The sequence below is a fragment of the Paralichthys olivaceus genome, chromosome 2, assembly GCF_024713975.1.
Source record: "Paralichthys olivaceus isolate ysfri-2021 chromosome 2, ASM2471397v2, whole genome shotgun sequence".
NCBI classification, from domain to species: Eukaryota; Metazoa; Chordata; class Actinopteri; order Pleuronectiformes; family Paralichthyidae; genus Paralichthys; species Paralichthys olivaceus.
This window is the reverse complement of record NC_091094.1, coordinates 28,438,122-28,454,014: the sequence shown is the minus strand read 5'-3', so window position 1 is coordinate 28,454,014 and position 15,893 is coordinate 28,438,122. Positions and strand designations below refer to the sequence as shown.

At 38.7% G+C, this 15,893-nt stretch overlaps 1 protein-coding gene across 16 annotated transcripts in view; it reads left to right on the top strand.

The window, feature by feature from the left end:
- cadpsa (Ca2+-dependent activator protein for secretion a) overlaps window positions 1-12,751 on the top strand; it is a 159,830-nt gene extending 147,079 nt beyond the window's left edge. For 15 of the 16 annotated variants that reach the window (XM_069513966.1, XM_069514032.1, XM_069514022.1 and 12 more), the window contains 3 exons: window positions 5,939-6,043; window positions 7,951-8,116; window positions 11,380-12,751. In XM_069513966.1, the coding sequence (XP_069370067.1) occupies window positions 5,939-6,043; window positions 7,951-8,116; window positions 11,380-11,462 (354 nt within the window). In that variant the 3' untranslated portion in view covers window positions 11,463-12,751. Of the gene's footprint in view, window positions 1-5,938; window positions 6,044-7,950; window positions 8,167-11,379 lie in introns of all 16 variants that reach the window. The other variant, XM_069513988.1, reaches the window with a different exon arrangement.
- The last annotated feature ends 3,142 nt before the right edge of the window (window positions 12,752-15,893 follow it).

Sequence of the window (15,893 nt, the reverse complement as noted above, 5' to 3'; positions counted from 1 at the left end):
AGCAGAAGACCTTCAAAATGTCTATGCAAAGTGACGTGTTTAATGCCTTATTTTTTATTTATTTTCATTTATTTATGTAATGCATTTGCATAGTGTGGATAGAGGTTAACAAATACACAAATAATAATTGAATGAGGAAGCATTGTCAAGTGACAGATTGATATTAGGATCCCAGAAGGCATTTTTTAAATAATTTTACCTTCCATGGTGTGCAACCCAAAATTCTTCCACATACAGCATCTGTAGCTGTTTTCTGATAAAACTTGTGATAGCAGGGAAATATTAATTCCATTATCCTCTGGGTAATGTCTGGTGTGTAGTAATGGTAAAAGCTTTTCTAGTCTTGATGACCACTCAAAGGTCAGTACAGTACAGTTTTCCATTACAGTTAGCAGCACTTTTTTGTTCTATGGGGCAATTTGGGGCTCAGCATCTTGCCCAAGGACACTTCTGCATGTAGAGTCTAGTACATGTATGAAAGCCATTTTAGTTTAGTAATAAGTCAAAAGGGGTTGTAATAGGCCAGGCTGGCAGTTCCCTTTAAGACCAAAAGACAAACAGCACTATTCAAACGTTTTAGGCACTTTGAATCTTAAAATTCTCAATACTAGAAAAAATACTAGAATGTTTGGTCAATCCTCGATTCATTCGATGCCCCCAAACATACTGACATAACAATATAAAGAGACAGAAGTCAGTAAGTCAATGGGATGGACTGAATGCACAGAAGAACTGTCTGGATCTTTGATATGTTTGGAACAATCCACCTGCCAAACACTTCTTTGTGTTTGTTTATGCTTTTTGTATTTTATTTAATTTTTTAATAGTGTCTATTATAGTGTTGTGTCCATTCTTAACCTGCCTGCTTGTAATGGGCTGTTTTAATGACCAGTGGTACAATTACTTCAGAATTATTCCTTGTAATTATTGAGGTCCTCAAACAGTCAGCTTTATATTTATTATGTGGAGATGTGTGTTATTGGGGTTAAACCTTAAAGGTCACTGAGAAGTCAGTCGACTCCCAGTTGGAGAGCTTTTATATCTTTGGTTGGCATGAAACTTGTTTGACTCATTAGTAACCCATCAGCAACTTCCAGTCACAGAGATAATGGTAAAATCGTGTCACGAAAATGATTGAGACAAGTAAGTGGCGATGCAGATGTGAGGTGGTGAAATGAATATAAATCCACTTCATCATAAACATGAAGCCAGCTGTGCTAATTGTGCTTGTTAGGCATAACTGTTCCATAAGAGCTGAGATCTTGGATCTTTGTGCTGAACTGTGTCCAGTAGTAGAGGGACTGACCTGACATAACTGACCCATCAGAGAACTAATACAAATACTATTCACCACTCTGGGTAATTAACTGACAAGTATGTGTTTGATACGATTAACACTGTGTAATATATTCCCTTTTAGGAATAAAATTATTCTTTTAGATTGTATAGATCAGGGATATTGTTGCTGTGCCTGAATGTAATACTACCTTTGGCTGAGATTGTAAAAATGCTAAGGAGATACAACAAGTTACTTCACATTCTGACAGTGCAGATTAATTCTCTTTTTGCCCCCACCTTGAAATCTGACAACTTTTAATTTCAGGCAGTGTCCTCTGTCGTATACACTCTCACTGCATTATCCTCAGCAGCAACACATTGTGGCCACCAATCAGTCTTTCTTCACCTAAACCTCACTCGTATGGGCGAATGTGGGCATGTGGAGGGCGATAGGTGATATGAGGCAGAGCCATGCAGGTGGACTAAAGTGAAAATTGCCTTTAGGTGTGCATATGCACAGTTTTATAAATCTTATTCCTAATTGGCGAATGCCATTTTTGGCTTTTGTGCACATGTGCACTTTTAGTATGAATCTTAAATACACTTTCATTATTGTGGCCCAAGAATGCAAAATATGTTTTTTTCAAGATGAAGTTGAATGAACATAAACCTATAGGCTTGTTACTTTAGCCAGAAGGGTCCCATGATTATATGATAAGCAGCACTGAATGAAATGAAAAACTTGAATAGAGAATTGGGAAAAACTCTATGAAAACCAGGGGCCCTCTCCCACAGTGGAGCCAGAGGGACACTTCAGGCAATCCTTAAGATTCAGAGCCAGGCCGGTGGATCACTTACGCTGTCATCTTTAGTGAAACAGCTGAGAAAATGAACAGCTGTGCACCTGATTGTGCATGCACAAAGCCCATCTGCAAGGAAGTATCGCCATGATTACTTTCCTAAGAAGATGACTCTCACCAAGACAACTTGAAAATAATGATCTTCACAAGGACGAAAGCATCAGTTGTATATTCATGGATTGGATAATCACCCTTGATCACATCAGAGATTGTGGACTTTGGTGTAATTCATTTCGATGTTTTTCTCTAATGGAAAAATATTTGATTATCTGTATCCAATTAATTATATATAAAGTAACACCACAGGTTTCAATGTCACCAACATAAGCATAAAATGACCACTGTTTATATCCTGGTTTGTATCACAGCAGCTAGTGTGTAAATACCACATTTATTAACCATAACCAAATCATTTTAGTCACATAAAACACGCACACTGTTTGTGTTGTGAGAGAACTTACCAAGGTTCTATTTTGTTGTTTGGCTAAAGAGCATGAACTGATGAGTTTCCAAAATTCCAGACTTTTTTTTCTTTTGATAAACCTTTTCAAGGAAAGTTCTCCTATACCATTTTCAGTCATGAACACCAGAGAATGTCTGAACAATGGGGTCTGGACTTTCTCCTGAGTTTGCCCTAAGCAGGAGATTTTCTTTTCAGATGTATTCACAACAACACAGAACTCTCCACAGTGTTCAGATGAGGGGTGGTTCAGCAGAGATGACTTGTTTTTGTTTACAACACATCAACACTGGCTTCTCCCATATCATCAAGTTGATATATTTCTATTCTTTTTTTTTTTTTCAATTTCCGTCACGTGTTCAACACAACCACTAGCTCCCTGTGAATCCTCTGCACAATCTCCTGTTGTTTTCTCACATCAGCTCATTCAGAGATTCTCTTGGCAGGAGAACTCAGCTTCCCCGGAGAATTTTGGGAGATTATCCGTAGGTCAGTGCAATGTCTGAAAGCAGCTTTAGTGAATCAAAGTGAAATTGTATCAATTTATATACTCCAATTCAACAACTCAGAATTTGCATAAAAGTGCTGGACACTGAAACTGAAATTATAGTTTTAGAAATCTAATGAGAGTCAAAGCTAGTCATGTTGCTCTGATAGGTCTGCAGTCACTTTATTTTTTTTTTATGTGAAACTGGCAACAAAAAGATCTTAAAGTTGATGAAAATCGCAGGCATTATGTGTACACAAGATGTCCCTGACAGACCTCCAAAATGCCAGTCATGGCAGGAGGAAGACTTGTGACATAACTGTCAAGCCTCTTTTTATATAAAATGAAGAGGAGTGAAGCAGAACAGAACACAAAATGGCTGCTGCAAAAAAAAAATGGCTGCAGATGGGAGCCGTGTGGCACGGTGTAAAGTCTAAAGAATTACGGACAAGCAAAGGAGGAGTGAATGATGGAAAGAGGGAGAGCAGCCAGTCAGTGGATCAGTCACTCCAGGCCTGGCCTCTTGGCAGGGGGTTGTGCTCGGGGCGAGATCACAGGCCTGCTGCCACGCCGAAGCCTTCACAGGCACACAGCGACAGATAGGAAGCTGCTGGCACCAGGTCGCCTCACTGATTCACCCCATCACTGCCTCAGCACAGCCATCTTCTCTTTCACACATGTTCCACTTACTGAGCTTGACCTACATGTATCTGCTCTAGTCCTTTATGAAGAACCTCTGCAGATCTGAAATAGTGATGATCTAATTAACTGTTGGTACACATACATGATCTACCACTCAGATTAAGCAAATTCATGTGCAAAAACTCAGTGTGATTTATTTGGCTTTCTTATTGTGTCTCTTAGTCTAGTTTCACCATAATAGGTCTGGTCTTACATAGCAAGCACATGTTTATGTTTACGTCTCTTACACATTCGAACTTTAAATGGGTCTGTTCAATTATTTGAAAAGATTGAGGGCAAGGCTGTTTGACAATCGTTCCTCCCCCCTACCTAAACATGTTAAGTGAATCAGATATTAGACCCCAGTTTACAAACACTACAAGACAAAGGTAGTTGACAGGATTATATATATATATATATTATAAGTATTTTCACTTATACCTACTGAATTGGTTGAATGAATGGACTTCATCTTGAAAGATGACACTAGCAATGCAGTTATGAAGTGCCCCCCCCCCCTTAATTCTTCTCCCCATTCTTCTACCATCCGCTCTGCTGCGACCCTGACAGTTGAAAGTCAGTCTGCTTCTATTAGTATCAGCCTGTGCTCATCATTATCCATCAATTAGACTGGCAGCAGCCAGGGCCCACAGAGGAACATCTGCAGCCTTTCGGCTTTCTGCATGGCCTCGGCACTCTGAGCTTGCTGTGCCTCGCAGAGTTCCCTGTTTACAGAAGGCTTGTCTAAACAGGGTGTGAGCCAGTATCAAGGTTGAAGCCTGTAAAACACCTGTGTTCATTATATTAGCGGGACTAGGGCTGGCTGGGGTACCTTTGTGCTTTATTAGCTCTGACTGAATTGTGCAACACAACAGTTAAAACTGACTGACCTGAAATACAGCACTAAATTCTTCATCCTGTTCTGAGCCGTGTGTTAAGATTACATATCTTCTTTACCTCATATATGAGCTGAAAAATGAACCTTTGTAACTATAGCTTAATGTGGTTTCTGTTGACTCTTCAAGTTATATTTCAGCTGTTTTATTCTACATTCTTGCACATCAGCTTTTTTTTATTTCAGCTGTGGACCAATGTTTTGGGTTCTCAACCAATTTAGTTTTATTTTAAATGTTCTGAATGGTTTAAAATTGTGTGAACCAGATTGGAACCCACTCTATGTTAGTGGGAAAAGGGGTGTCTTTAGGAAATAACAGCACTTTGTTTAAGGTCAGTGGTGGTTTTGGTCGAATATAAATAAAAATGCCAGATGTCAGATGAGATTTTTCAGTGTTAAAGCAGAGTAGGTTCAAGGTTAGAGTCTAAAAAGAGCCATACATAGAATACTTAAATAATGCTGCAGTCACCACAAGTGGATATGTTATTGCAACATTATATATATTTGGTGTAAAACGTTGTCTGCGAACATTTTACTGATGTGTTCTGAAAAGCAGATTTGCTGTTGTAGGTGAGTTCTATATTGTAGTGTTGAAAGATGAAGGTAAAGGGGAACCCAGTGATTTAGAAAGTGATGCCAAGAGATCTTGACCAAGTGCCTGCATCTGATGATTTGGGTCAGTGTTGATTAACACATTTCTGTCATTGAAGAGACCTTAATAGTCAATACTGCTAAACTGCCAATGGCAGTCTAAGAAAATGAAGCCCTGTGAGAATATTAAGCTTTTCCCCTCATTAGGATCTCCATTCACTGATGCCTCATTGGCTGCTGGATCTTCCCTACGCAGACTTTTTGAATATATCCTTAGCCTATGGGATTATATCTGATTTAGCCCCACATGACAAGAGTAGTTTCTGAATCCCAGGCAAAATGGTGTGTGCATCACAGTAGAGACACACTGTTCTTAATCAGTTGTGGCTTGATGAGGCTGTGTGACTGACACAACATGGACATCTTCAGATTAGAGATGTCTTTCTGCTCTGAGCGCTCCCTCAGAATCATTAGGAAACTCTGTGTGTGATGATATTGTGGGGATGACATCACACGCTTTTTCCAGCCAAATTCACCACAAAATGTTGGTGGATTACAGATGCTCATGTGAAGGGCTGTGGATTCACTGCTTTTTGGTGGGTGTTTTCTGAAGTAAACCAGTTTTGCGTGCATCTCAGGAAGTATCAGATGAGGATATGCCTTGTGTGTTTGTGTGTCTGTTACAGCAATGGTACACCAGCACTATGAACCTTTTAGGAACATGGCTGACTGACCGAATGGACCTTCAGCTCCACCTTTACCAGCTGAAGATTCTCATCAGGATTGTCAAGGTGAGAACAGCTGTTTTGCACTTTTTAAACCACATTTTAAAATGCAAATTGTCTTAAAGGTTCAGTGTGTAGAATTTAGTGACATCTAGTGGTGAAGTTGCATGTTGTAGCTGAACACCCCTCACCTCACCCTCCCCTTCCAAACATGGAAGAGAACTTGTGGTAACCTTCAGTTGTCATAAAAACTCAAAAGGTGTTTAGTTTGTCCAGTTTGGGCGACTGTAAAAAAAAACATGGTGGCTTCCATAGAGAGGAGCTGCTCCTAATCTAAATATAAAGTATTTAAATATAAAGGGCCCATTCTAGGGTAAAGAAAACAACAATTTTTACAATTTAGATGAAATATTACTAGGATTATTTTATATTCTATTTCTGCCAATAGATCCATTTCACCTAAATCTTACACACTGAACCTTTAAGCTTCTGCTTTATGAATATTGTTGAGAAACAAGGAAACATGTTTTTTTACAGGTACTTTTTGAATGGGCAGATATAGGTTATATAATTATTGTGTTCAAAGAAACAATGTTGACTACCAGTGTGAGGTAAGAAACAAGCAGTGGTCCCTTTGCTTAAGTCAATTGTGTTGACTGAACAGAACATTTAAAGTTTTCTGTTTTAAACAGACTTTTTTCTCTTTCTGAAATAAATCATCAAATCAAACATTTTGTGATTTAGTCACTGATTGTTCTTACCCAGGACCTTCGCCACTAACCACCACTCTAACACCCACTGTAATACCCATCCTGTTGACTTCCATTCCTGACTCAGAAACTCTCCATGAAGAGAATAAAGGCTTCATATCCTTTCAGCTCTCAGAAATATGAGACGTGACCTATTTCATTATAGTTGGATGTGATTCCGTTACTGATGCAAAGCGAGGTGATAATATCAAGGCACGATGATGAAACAATTGGAACCATGACAAGTCATCTCAATTCACTGTTACACATATTTTGTTGATAATAATTTCACATCCTCCATAAAGATTGCTGCCATGTATGAAATGTCAGTATGAGGAAAGAAAGCTAACAACCACGTTTTCAATGCAGCATGTTGATCTGGAAGGATCCATCTGAACAAATCTATCATGAACAAGAATGGGGGTCAGCATCGTGGATCATATGTTAACATTCATGTCTCAAAATAATTTAAACCTATAGACCTTTCTGGCTCTGTCCCACCCCATCTCTTTGGCTATGTCAACACTAATACTCTTGTTTTAAAAATGACATTTTTTAAAAAAGGAAATGAGAACCTAAAAGAAAACTTCTGGTGAACTTAACATCAAATCAATGGTACAAGGCAAGGGAAGGCATTCTCTTCATCCTAGTTATAAGTATTTATTAATATATTATTATATCTGTGTGTCAAGTACAGGTATGCAGTATTTTTAGCACAATAAAGACTGGAAGTATATGACTTTTGGTAAACATGCATTTAGCTTTTTAAATAAAGGCATAATTCAATCAAATTCTATTTGTACAGTCCATATTCACAATTTGCCTTTTAGGGCTTAAGCATTGAAATTGTTCTTTCTAGGGTAAAGAAAACTACAATTCATAAAATTTATATGAAACAAACTAGTGAAAACATCGTGAGGATTATTCTAAATTAAATGTCTGCCAATAGTTCACTTTCACCTAAATCTTACACACTGGACCTTTAAGGGTAAGGAAAACTTCTCCCCAAAAAACTTTTAGCAAGTATAAAACATAGAAACCACAGAGAGAGTCGCAAGTGAAGGATCCCTTTCCCATTAACCCATTATCAACTGCCACCACGATTCACACTCCACAATCAACAGTCCACACAGCAGCGATCACAACGGAAGAACACAATGTTTTCACAAACCCCGTTTTTTGAATTCCTTTCCTAAACACTTGTGATTCTTTTTTTTGTGATAGAAAAAGTACCGTGACTTCCGCCTTCAAGGAGTGCTGGACTCCACATTAAACAGTAAGATGTATGAAACAGTGAGAAACCGACTGACCCTGGAAGAAGCCACTGCCTCAGTGAGGGAAGGAGGGATGCAAGGCATTTCCATGAGGGATAGTGATGAAGAGGACAACGGTAACTAGATCTAAAGGCCTGTAAACATCAGGAATGTAGTTTTTCACAGGGTGAGTGGTGAGAACCCATGCAGCCTTTCCATTAGGTCAAATTTGACCTAACATCCAACTTGGTCCTTCCATTATTTGCTTTTTCAGTTTGTCATACTTTTAAGAGTTGGGATGATTTTTAGAATCAATACTAGAAAACACTTTGTGTCTTTAAACACTTGGAGGAGCTTAGTCTGTCTAATCATTGCAAGTCAGGCATTAAATTCATAAGTAAAAGTCATAACAGCCAAGAACATCAATCAAACACTGATCGATTTTGAGGAAAATGTAAGCAAAGTTTTGAGAATTATTCAAAAGTGGCAAAAACAGTGGAGTGAATAGCAGCTTCATACATAAAATTATTTTAAAAAAGCAGGTAATTGCATCTACATTAAGTTTTTTTCCTAAAAAATATTACATCATACTTTCATGTTGTGCAACCCAAAATGTCTACGGTCTTTGTATGGGAGCTTTGTTGGTTTTGCTAAGAATTCTCTGTCACATTCTGAAGAGTACAGACCACTGTACTGTGGTTCCAAGTGAAATTGTGAAACTGATGAAAATGTCTGTTTTTTTTAAGCTTGCTAATAAGTGCATGATCAGCTCATCACTGTTGAAGTCATATTGTGATCGATCCGAGTTGTCCTAGAGCTTTTGGTTTCACATGAACATCCCCTCCAAACAACAGGGTTAAAACTAAAACATTCAATTAATCTGTTTTTTCAAAAATTCTTGTGGATGTTCTCAAGCAATATTGATGCCAATTTTGTTCCCAGGTTTATGAACAAGTCTAGAAATGTGTGCAGAGAGTGCAGCTACTGTATGTCGCATTGTTGAAAAGGATGGAAAAAATAGTCTCATATTACTGTCCTTGTAATGGGGGTGCATCATTTCTCAACCACGTAATCCTTATATTTTCATGACCTGCTTTAATATGTGAAAACAACTTTTCGTCTGTTCTTAACCAACCTTTCATAACAAGCAACACCTGAAATCCCCCCTCCCCAAAAATCAAGTTCATTATCAACAAGCTGACTGATGCAAAAATAACAAAATGGACAAAAACTACAACAACATTCAGCTTTCAAATGTTCATATAGCATCACATTGTTTTCCCTTGTTGGCCTGACAGCATCATATGTGGTTCACTTTGGTACATGGCTTTCTTGGGAGTATTACTCCCAGTGAACCAAACAATTACTGCTGCCCTTTAAACATGGTTGGTGATGACAGTTTGTCAGTAGTTGTCTGTTGGCTGAACCATGCCAGTCAGTCAGTGTTATCAGAATGGTTAACACAAACAAAATTCAAGCTGGAAGCCTCTTATGTCCCACTGTTTATGAATGCATTGAACACTGAAATGTTACTGAATAGTGGTGGATCAGTTTAAACTCTGTGCTGATATTCTTTAACCTATTGGGTAAATCTCTCGAAACGAATGAAACATACAGTACTAAGAACTAAGAACTTGTGCAGACATCACCAGTAAAAGCATGTGTGTGCTTGTTACAGAAACTAGGCAAAAAGAGACTTGGAAGTCTTTAGCTGATTTAGCTTGCTCACATTACTTTTACTTACCTTGACTTGACTTCATGGAAGCACTCAAGCAGCATTTCACTGTGCATTCAATCTGCACCTAAGTTAACAACTAGCCTTGCTTTATGTCACTGGTCTGTAGTCTTCTGATCATGATTCACTGGTCTGACTCTGGATCAGATAGCAATCCACTGTGATCAAGGTCCCACCCAAACACCCACCCGACCAATCACAATTCATTATCACCTGTCACTCTTTATAAAAAAGCAAATAACTAATTAAAACCAAACAGAACAGAAACTAAATTTTGGAAAATTGTATTTGCAATGGACATTGACTTTTTTAGCCTGTTACATGTCCCGTCTGCTAACATGGAGGGGGTGGGTTTTATGAACTGAACAGCAGTCAGCAACAAGGGAGTGATCAAGATGTTTTGGCCTCACTTTAAGGAGCTGTCATCTTGTCCATTGTTACATATAGTCACTGGTATAGAGTAGCTACAGTTTAGGCTTACACTCTCCCTTTACAGGTAGACAAGAATTCACCTTGTACTATTTCAGTTGCCAGTACTAAGAAACTGATAGCAGCCAATGGGCTGCATTCCGAGTTGCACTGTGTGTAGGGCACCAAGTGCCTATAGGGGGCACCTCAGTGTACAGCCCTCACTGCTTGCACACTGTCAAAGTCCAGTCTCTGTTGCAAACTGACCGAGCTGCTGTACGAACTGTTCCTTGTGATGCAGTAGCTCCTCATACAGGACACAGACATACGGTGGACTCTTCCCTTTAAACAGCCATACACAGATCAGCTGCTCCTCTGATGTGAGACGCTGTAACCTAGGGCAACAGTGGGCTGTGCTCGTGTTGGTTTGTGAAGTGATGTCAAACACAGATGACCTCTTCATACTTCTTCAGAGAATGTTTTGTGTGTGGGCGTGCACACCCTCTAGAGTTTCGGAGAATACTGCAAGGATGTGTTGAGCACATGAGGTTTTTCATGCCAGCTGATGATATTAAAGATTTAGTGCAGTGGCATTTAAACTACAGGTAGCACTCTAGGAAATATTGGCTGACTGAGATTAACTGGTTAAATGACCAGAGTGGCCACTAAGTGAAGAGCTTATTTCTGCATAATATGGTGATACTAAGTTCAGTAAAATTACCCGTATTACTCTTAATATGTTTTGTATGCAGAAATCTTAATTTATTAAGTGACTAGCAACAATCCTAAGATTGAAAATAATAGTCAAGTGAAAAGAATATTGAATATTTGCCTCTGAGATCTGGTAATGCGTAGTAAATGAAATGAAATGAAATTTGAAATTTGAATTCCTTTCAATAAAATGAAAAGTAATGAAAGTAGTCCATCATATTTGAATACAGATTAATTGAGTAAATGTTCTTAGTTACATTCCATCCTTGTTTACTGCACAACAACAATAACAATAATAATAATAATAAAATGACATATGTATAGGAATATATGATTTGATTTCTGTTGTTCTATTCTGTTTGTCTTTATCTAGTGACTGAAGTTTATGGAGGGGGGGGGGGGGGGCTCCACAAATCAAAATGGCTAGCAGCCCGGCAGTATTTATTATGTCCTACCAAATGAAAGCAGTGGACGGGAAAAATGACAAAATGAGGATTTCAGCATTTGTTAGAACCTAATGGTCTAAAATCTGTGTGTTTTACTTAGGAAAAGAAACGAACGCAATGAAGACAAAAAGGAATCATCCTCTGGAGAGCAGGGATATCCACAGCAGGTTTCAGAGAAAATAGCTGTTTAAATATCTTAAGTGTTGGACAGATGGATAAAAGATTAATTATAAATGGTAACTATTCATAGTGCTTTTCCACTCAAAGCCATGTACAGCACAGTTTTGTCATTCACCTGTTTGTCCATATACAGTGCATCTATGTGCTGCACTTTCTCTATCACACAGTACTCACACACTACTAATACAGCAATAGGGAGCAATTTGGGTTTCAATATCTTGCATAGGGACACCGAGGCACCCGCAATGGATGATGCGGTGATCAAACAACCAAAATTATGGTTAGTGAACAAGCCGTAGCCGCCAACTAATCAGATACTGGCATTAGCGAAGGCAAAACCTCCATTTTGAATTTTGATTAACATTAGTGTCATGAACCTAAAAGTCAGTAAGTTCAAATGAATCTACATTAAGTCGGTGAAATCAGTTTGAACCTTGCACAAGAGCCACAAGACACACATGTTCATTTTATCAACCTGTATAAGCACACAAAGACTTTATGCATGTGATATGAAATTGTGCCACAAAAAAACGAGGGCACAAATTCATCAAAAGGTTTCAAAAATGTGTAAAATATGTAGCGGGATGGTACTGTGTGTGTTTTGTGCAGAGAAGTTGACAGGATGTTTGATTGAAATTCTTCCATTTAGAGCGAGTGAGCTGGATCGATCCTTTACAAATAAAGTGATACAGCGTCACTAATTTTAGAATTGTGTCAAACTGCCTCCAGATAAATAGTGACAACACGAGCTTTGTCCTGTTGTTGAAGAAGACACTTTACTGCCTGTGGTCTCACTTTTAAATGTTACTTTGATTTCCACATCGACATCTCTTGTCACTTTCTTTTTTTGGTGAGTAGATGCAATAGCAAGGCAATACACATATAGTTTGTTTTTTTCACAACAATAGAGCTGTTTTCAATTAATTTCACATTTGTTGTTTTGAATCAAACTTTCAAGTATAGTTTGTATAAAAAAATATTGTTTAATCTATTATTCATGTTCCTGTTAGTGCCCTTTACTTCATTTCAGGATGGATAATGGGGCTAATCCACATTTTTATAATGGATGATGGGAAGTGAAGTTTGCCTGTACTTTCCCTCTGTCAGCCATGTTCTATACTGTGCTCCTATATGTTGTCCTGTATGCGAGTACTGCATGTCCCCAATATTCACTCCCCAAAGTGTTTTGCTCCATGTTTGAAGTTACCAGTGGGTTCATCGTGCTTCTGCCTTGTAGGAGAACCCACTGATGCCAAGAAGATAAAAATAAAGGTAAATGTCAAATGTGGAAAGAGCTTGTCACCTTATTAATTTGTGAAATGACTTATCATTGTTAATTTGAGAGAGAAATCTACTTAAACCACAGATTCGTTCGATACTTGGCAGTTATTTGTGTGATTTTGTTCAAAGAGCTAACCGCTTGGACTGCACAGGGATGCTGTTTCAGCAAACAGCAAAACAAATACATATTTATTCATCCGTGCCATTGACCTCCCCTCCCCCACTGCAGCATTTCCTTAAGACAGGGAGTCTGAGATTAATGCACTGGATTAAAGCATCAGGCATCTTGAGAGTTGATATTACTGTCCAGAAGGAGATTGAAAGAATTGCCAGAGATCAAATCAACAATGACCAAAATCAATTTAAGAGGCCAAGATGGAAACTAAGACCAAAAGTCGAGAGGATTACATATAATATAGTCCCAAATTAAAAGAAGACAGGATATCTTTTAATTATTTCATAGATGTGGGGTGGGGGGTGCAAATCCCCCCTTGGAGAACAAAGAAAAACAAGATTTTGGATGAGAGTAAACTGCAAATGAAAATCCTACTTTCTCCCGGGATGATACTGAAGCTTGCAGCAAAAAAATGGGTTTTTAATACACATTCATAATGGTCACAGCTAGGAGGCTAATGCCAGAACAGTAATTTAGAGAGTGTCCCTTTGCTTTGTGTTACTTAAGATAATCTTTAGAATAATAATAATGATTTGTATTATTATTATTAAGACATTTGTTTTCATGAACGTGTTAAACAAATCTATTTGAAATGAAACTTGCAATTCAAAGGCTGATTCCTCTATTTTCCTGTCATTTTTCAGTATGTGTCAGTCAATATCACATTTCTCATACCCAGTAATTCATGCACAGAAATAAATGCTGGTGAAAGATCTGAAGCAGAGTAGGAAGGAGAACGGGCTGTTTGACTTAATGCAACAAAGAACTCATGCTCCTGACCTTAATTGTCTCTCCAGAAGCTATTCCCTCATATCCTATACATATGAGAATAATCAACATCAAATACACAACGCAGAACACCTATTTTAAAATTCAATATGCAGAGCTCCCTCTGAATGTCATTTATTTAATTTCCCCATGAATATCCTGACACGGTTGGGCAGTTCTGTGCGAGAGGCAACACCAGGATGGATTAATGTGCCTGGAGTTTTATGCCGGCACGATCTGAGCTTCTTTGGTTTTAAGCTCCAATCAAGTGGGGAATGGGGAAATGACAACAGTATCAAAATAAAAAAAATCTCCAATTGACCATTACAGTGAGAACTGTTCTTGAGTCTGTGCGCTGACAGGCCACTGCTGTACTGTGGGGAGTCGTGTGCTAATGCGGATGTGAGAACAAGCCGTTCCGACACATTGAGTCCATCAAACCATCTCCGGCATGATACGTGTGGATAATGACAGGAAAATGAAAAGATGAAGATGGAAATCAGCCGATGTGTGGACATTCAAGCTGCCAAATAAATCGTTCTGTGATCTGTTGTTAAGAGGCATTTCATTTACAATGCCTTCCACTATGTCCTTTAACATAAACAGAGTAGGCCTAGATGCCCAGGAGACGTGCTTATTTTTATGTGGCTGCTTTGCGTGCCAGAAGTGTCAAAATTGCCTGCCATTTGAGAGGGCAGGTAGATGTCAGATCCTTTTATTAAAAGCGCCCCCCAAAGCCTCTTATGTTTCGCCTCTCCATGCACCAAAACCTTCTTATCGTGGCCTTAAGAGGGGACAACAAGCCTGCTGATTAATTTTAGATCTTTTCCATGAAAAGAATGGCTTACAGTTTAAAGCAATCTCGCACAATGTTCAGGCAAGACATGCAGGCAGATTGTGATACCTCAGGGATGAATATTACACAGGACTGTTTGTCCTGTTTCATGGTCGTATACAGTAAAAGCCCATATGGGGATCAACAGTATCACAGTCTTAAAGTGGGACTGCTGAGGCCACTGTTATTATTAGATGGATGTCAGGAGTTAATCCTCCCCCCTGCTGGCACATTTGATTGTGCACATCTCTTTTGACCAGATATTTTCCGCATACAAAGGTTGTTTTCACCCAAACTTCAACTGGAACTGCTAAACGTATCAATGGGAAAGGGAAACAAATCAGTTTGCAACAATTTTGTCTTCTACGTTCTCTTCCATGTACATTTTTTGGAAAATACTGGAAAAGTATTAATGTAAGATTTGCACTTTTGTTGAGTCTATTCTTATCAATCATCTTTTTTTAATTACACATACTTTAAAAATGCATTTTGCTTTGAACGTGGAAATGTGCATCTCAATATAGTATCAATACAGTGACTTTTCTAACCGTATTGATATTATATTGTCATACATTCTTTATTGGTTAAGTTTCACTGCTTACCAAGAGGTGAAGCTGAATCAGTGTTATGTACCTTGCCATTTAATATAATCTATGACACTATTACCAAGCTACATTGTGACTGTACTGTAATACCTTTACATAGAATACTTTTAAGGGTTCCAAAAAGGCCTGGGCTGGTCCTGTCAATGGACCTTTGAGATTAGAGGGATTTGAATGAATTTGGACAGGAAAGCATAATCTGCATATTCTCTGCCATATACAATTGGGCCTTCATTGCTGCACCACGTATGTCTTTGCAGCAAGAGCCTGTGGCCGCAGCAATTTATTTTGTGACTGCTTCTGGACTGTATGTGCTCTGGTGTTCAGAGGACTACCTCTCTCCCTCATCACTGCCCAAGGACTTGTGAGGGAGGACTGTCTTCAACTGAAACACTGCAGAGCCAGAGCCAGAGCCCCCCCCCCCCCCCCCCCCCCCCCCCCACACACACCTGTGTTGTCTATAAAAATTGAATAAATCAGAATAAATCATGTAGGACTACTTCAGTCATTCACTGATGCAGAAATAAGATAAAAAGGGCCACAGTCATAAACAACAAGATGCCCTTTGCATGAAATTCTCTTGTGGCCAAACAGTTCCAAGTGACTTCCCAGAGACCCTTATGACTAACAAAATGATGTCAAGGTGTGCTGTAACATAGTGGCAGAAGATGGTAGCACACCAAAAACTGTTGTGTTGTTAAAGGAAGTTGAGTCATTCTATGTTTTAACTGTGGCAGCAGTGCAGAGGAAACAACCACTTCTATTTGCCTTAA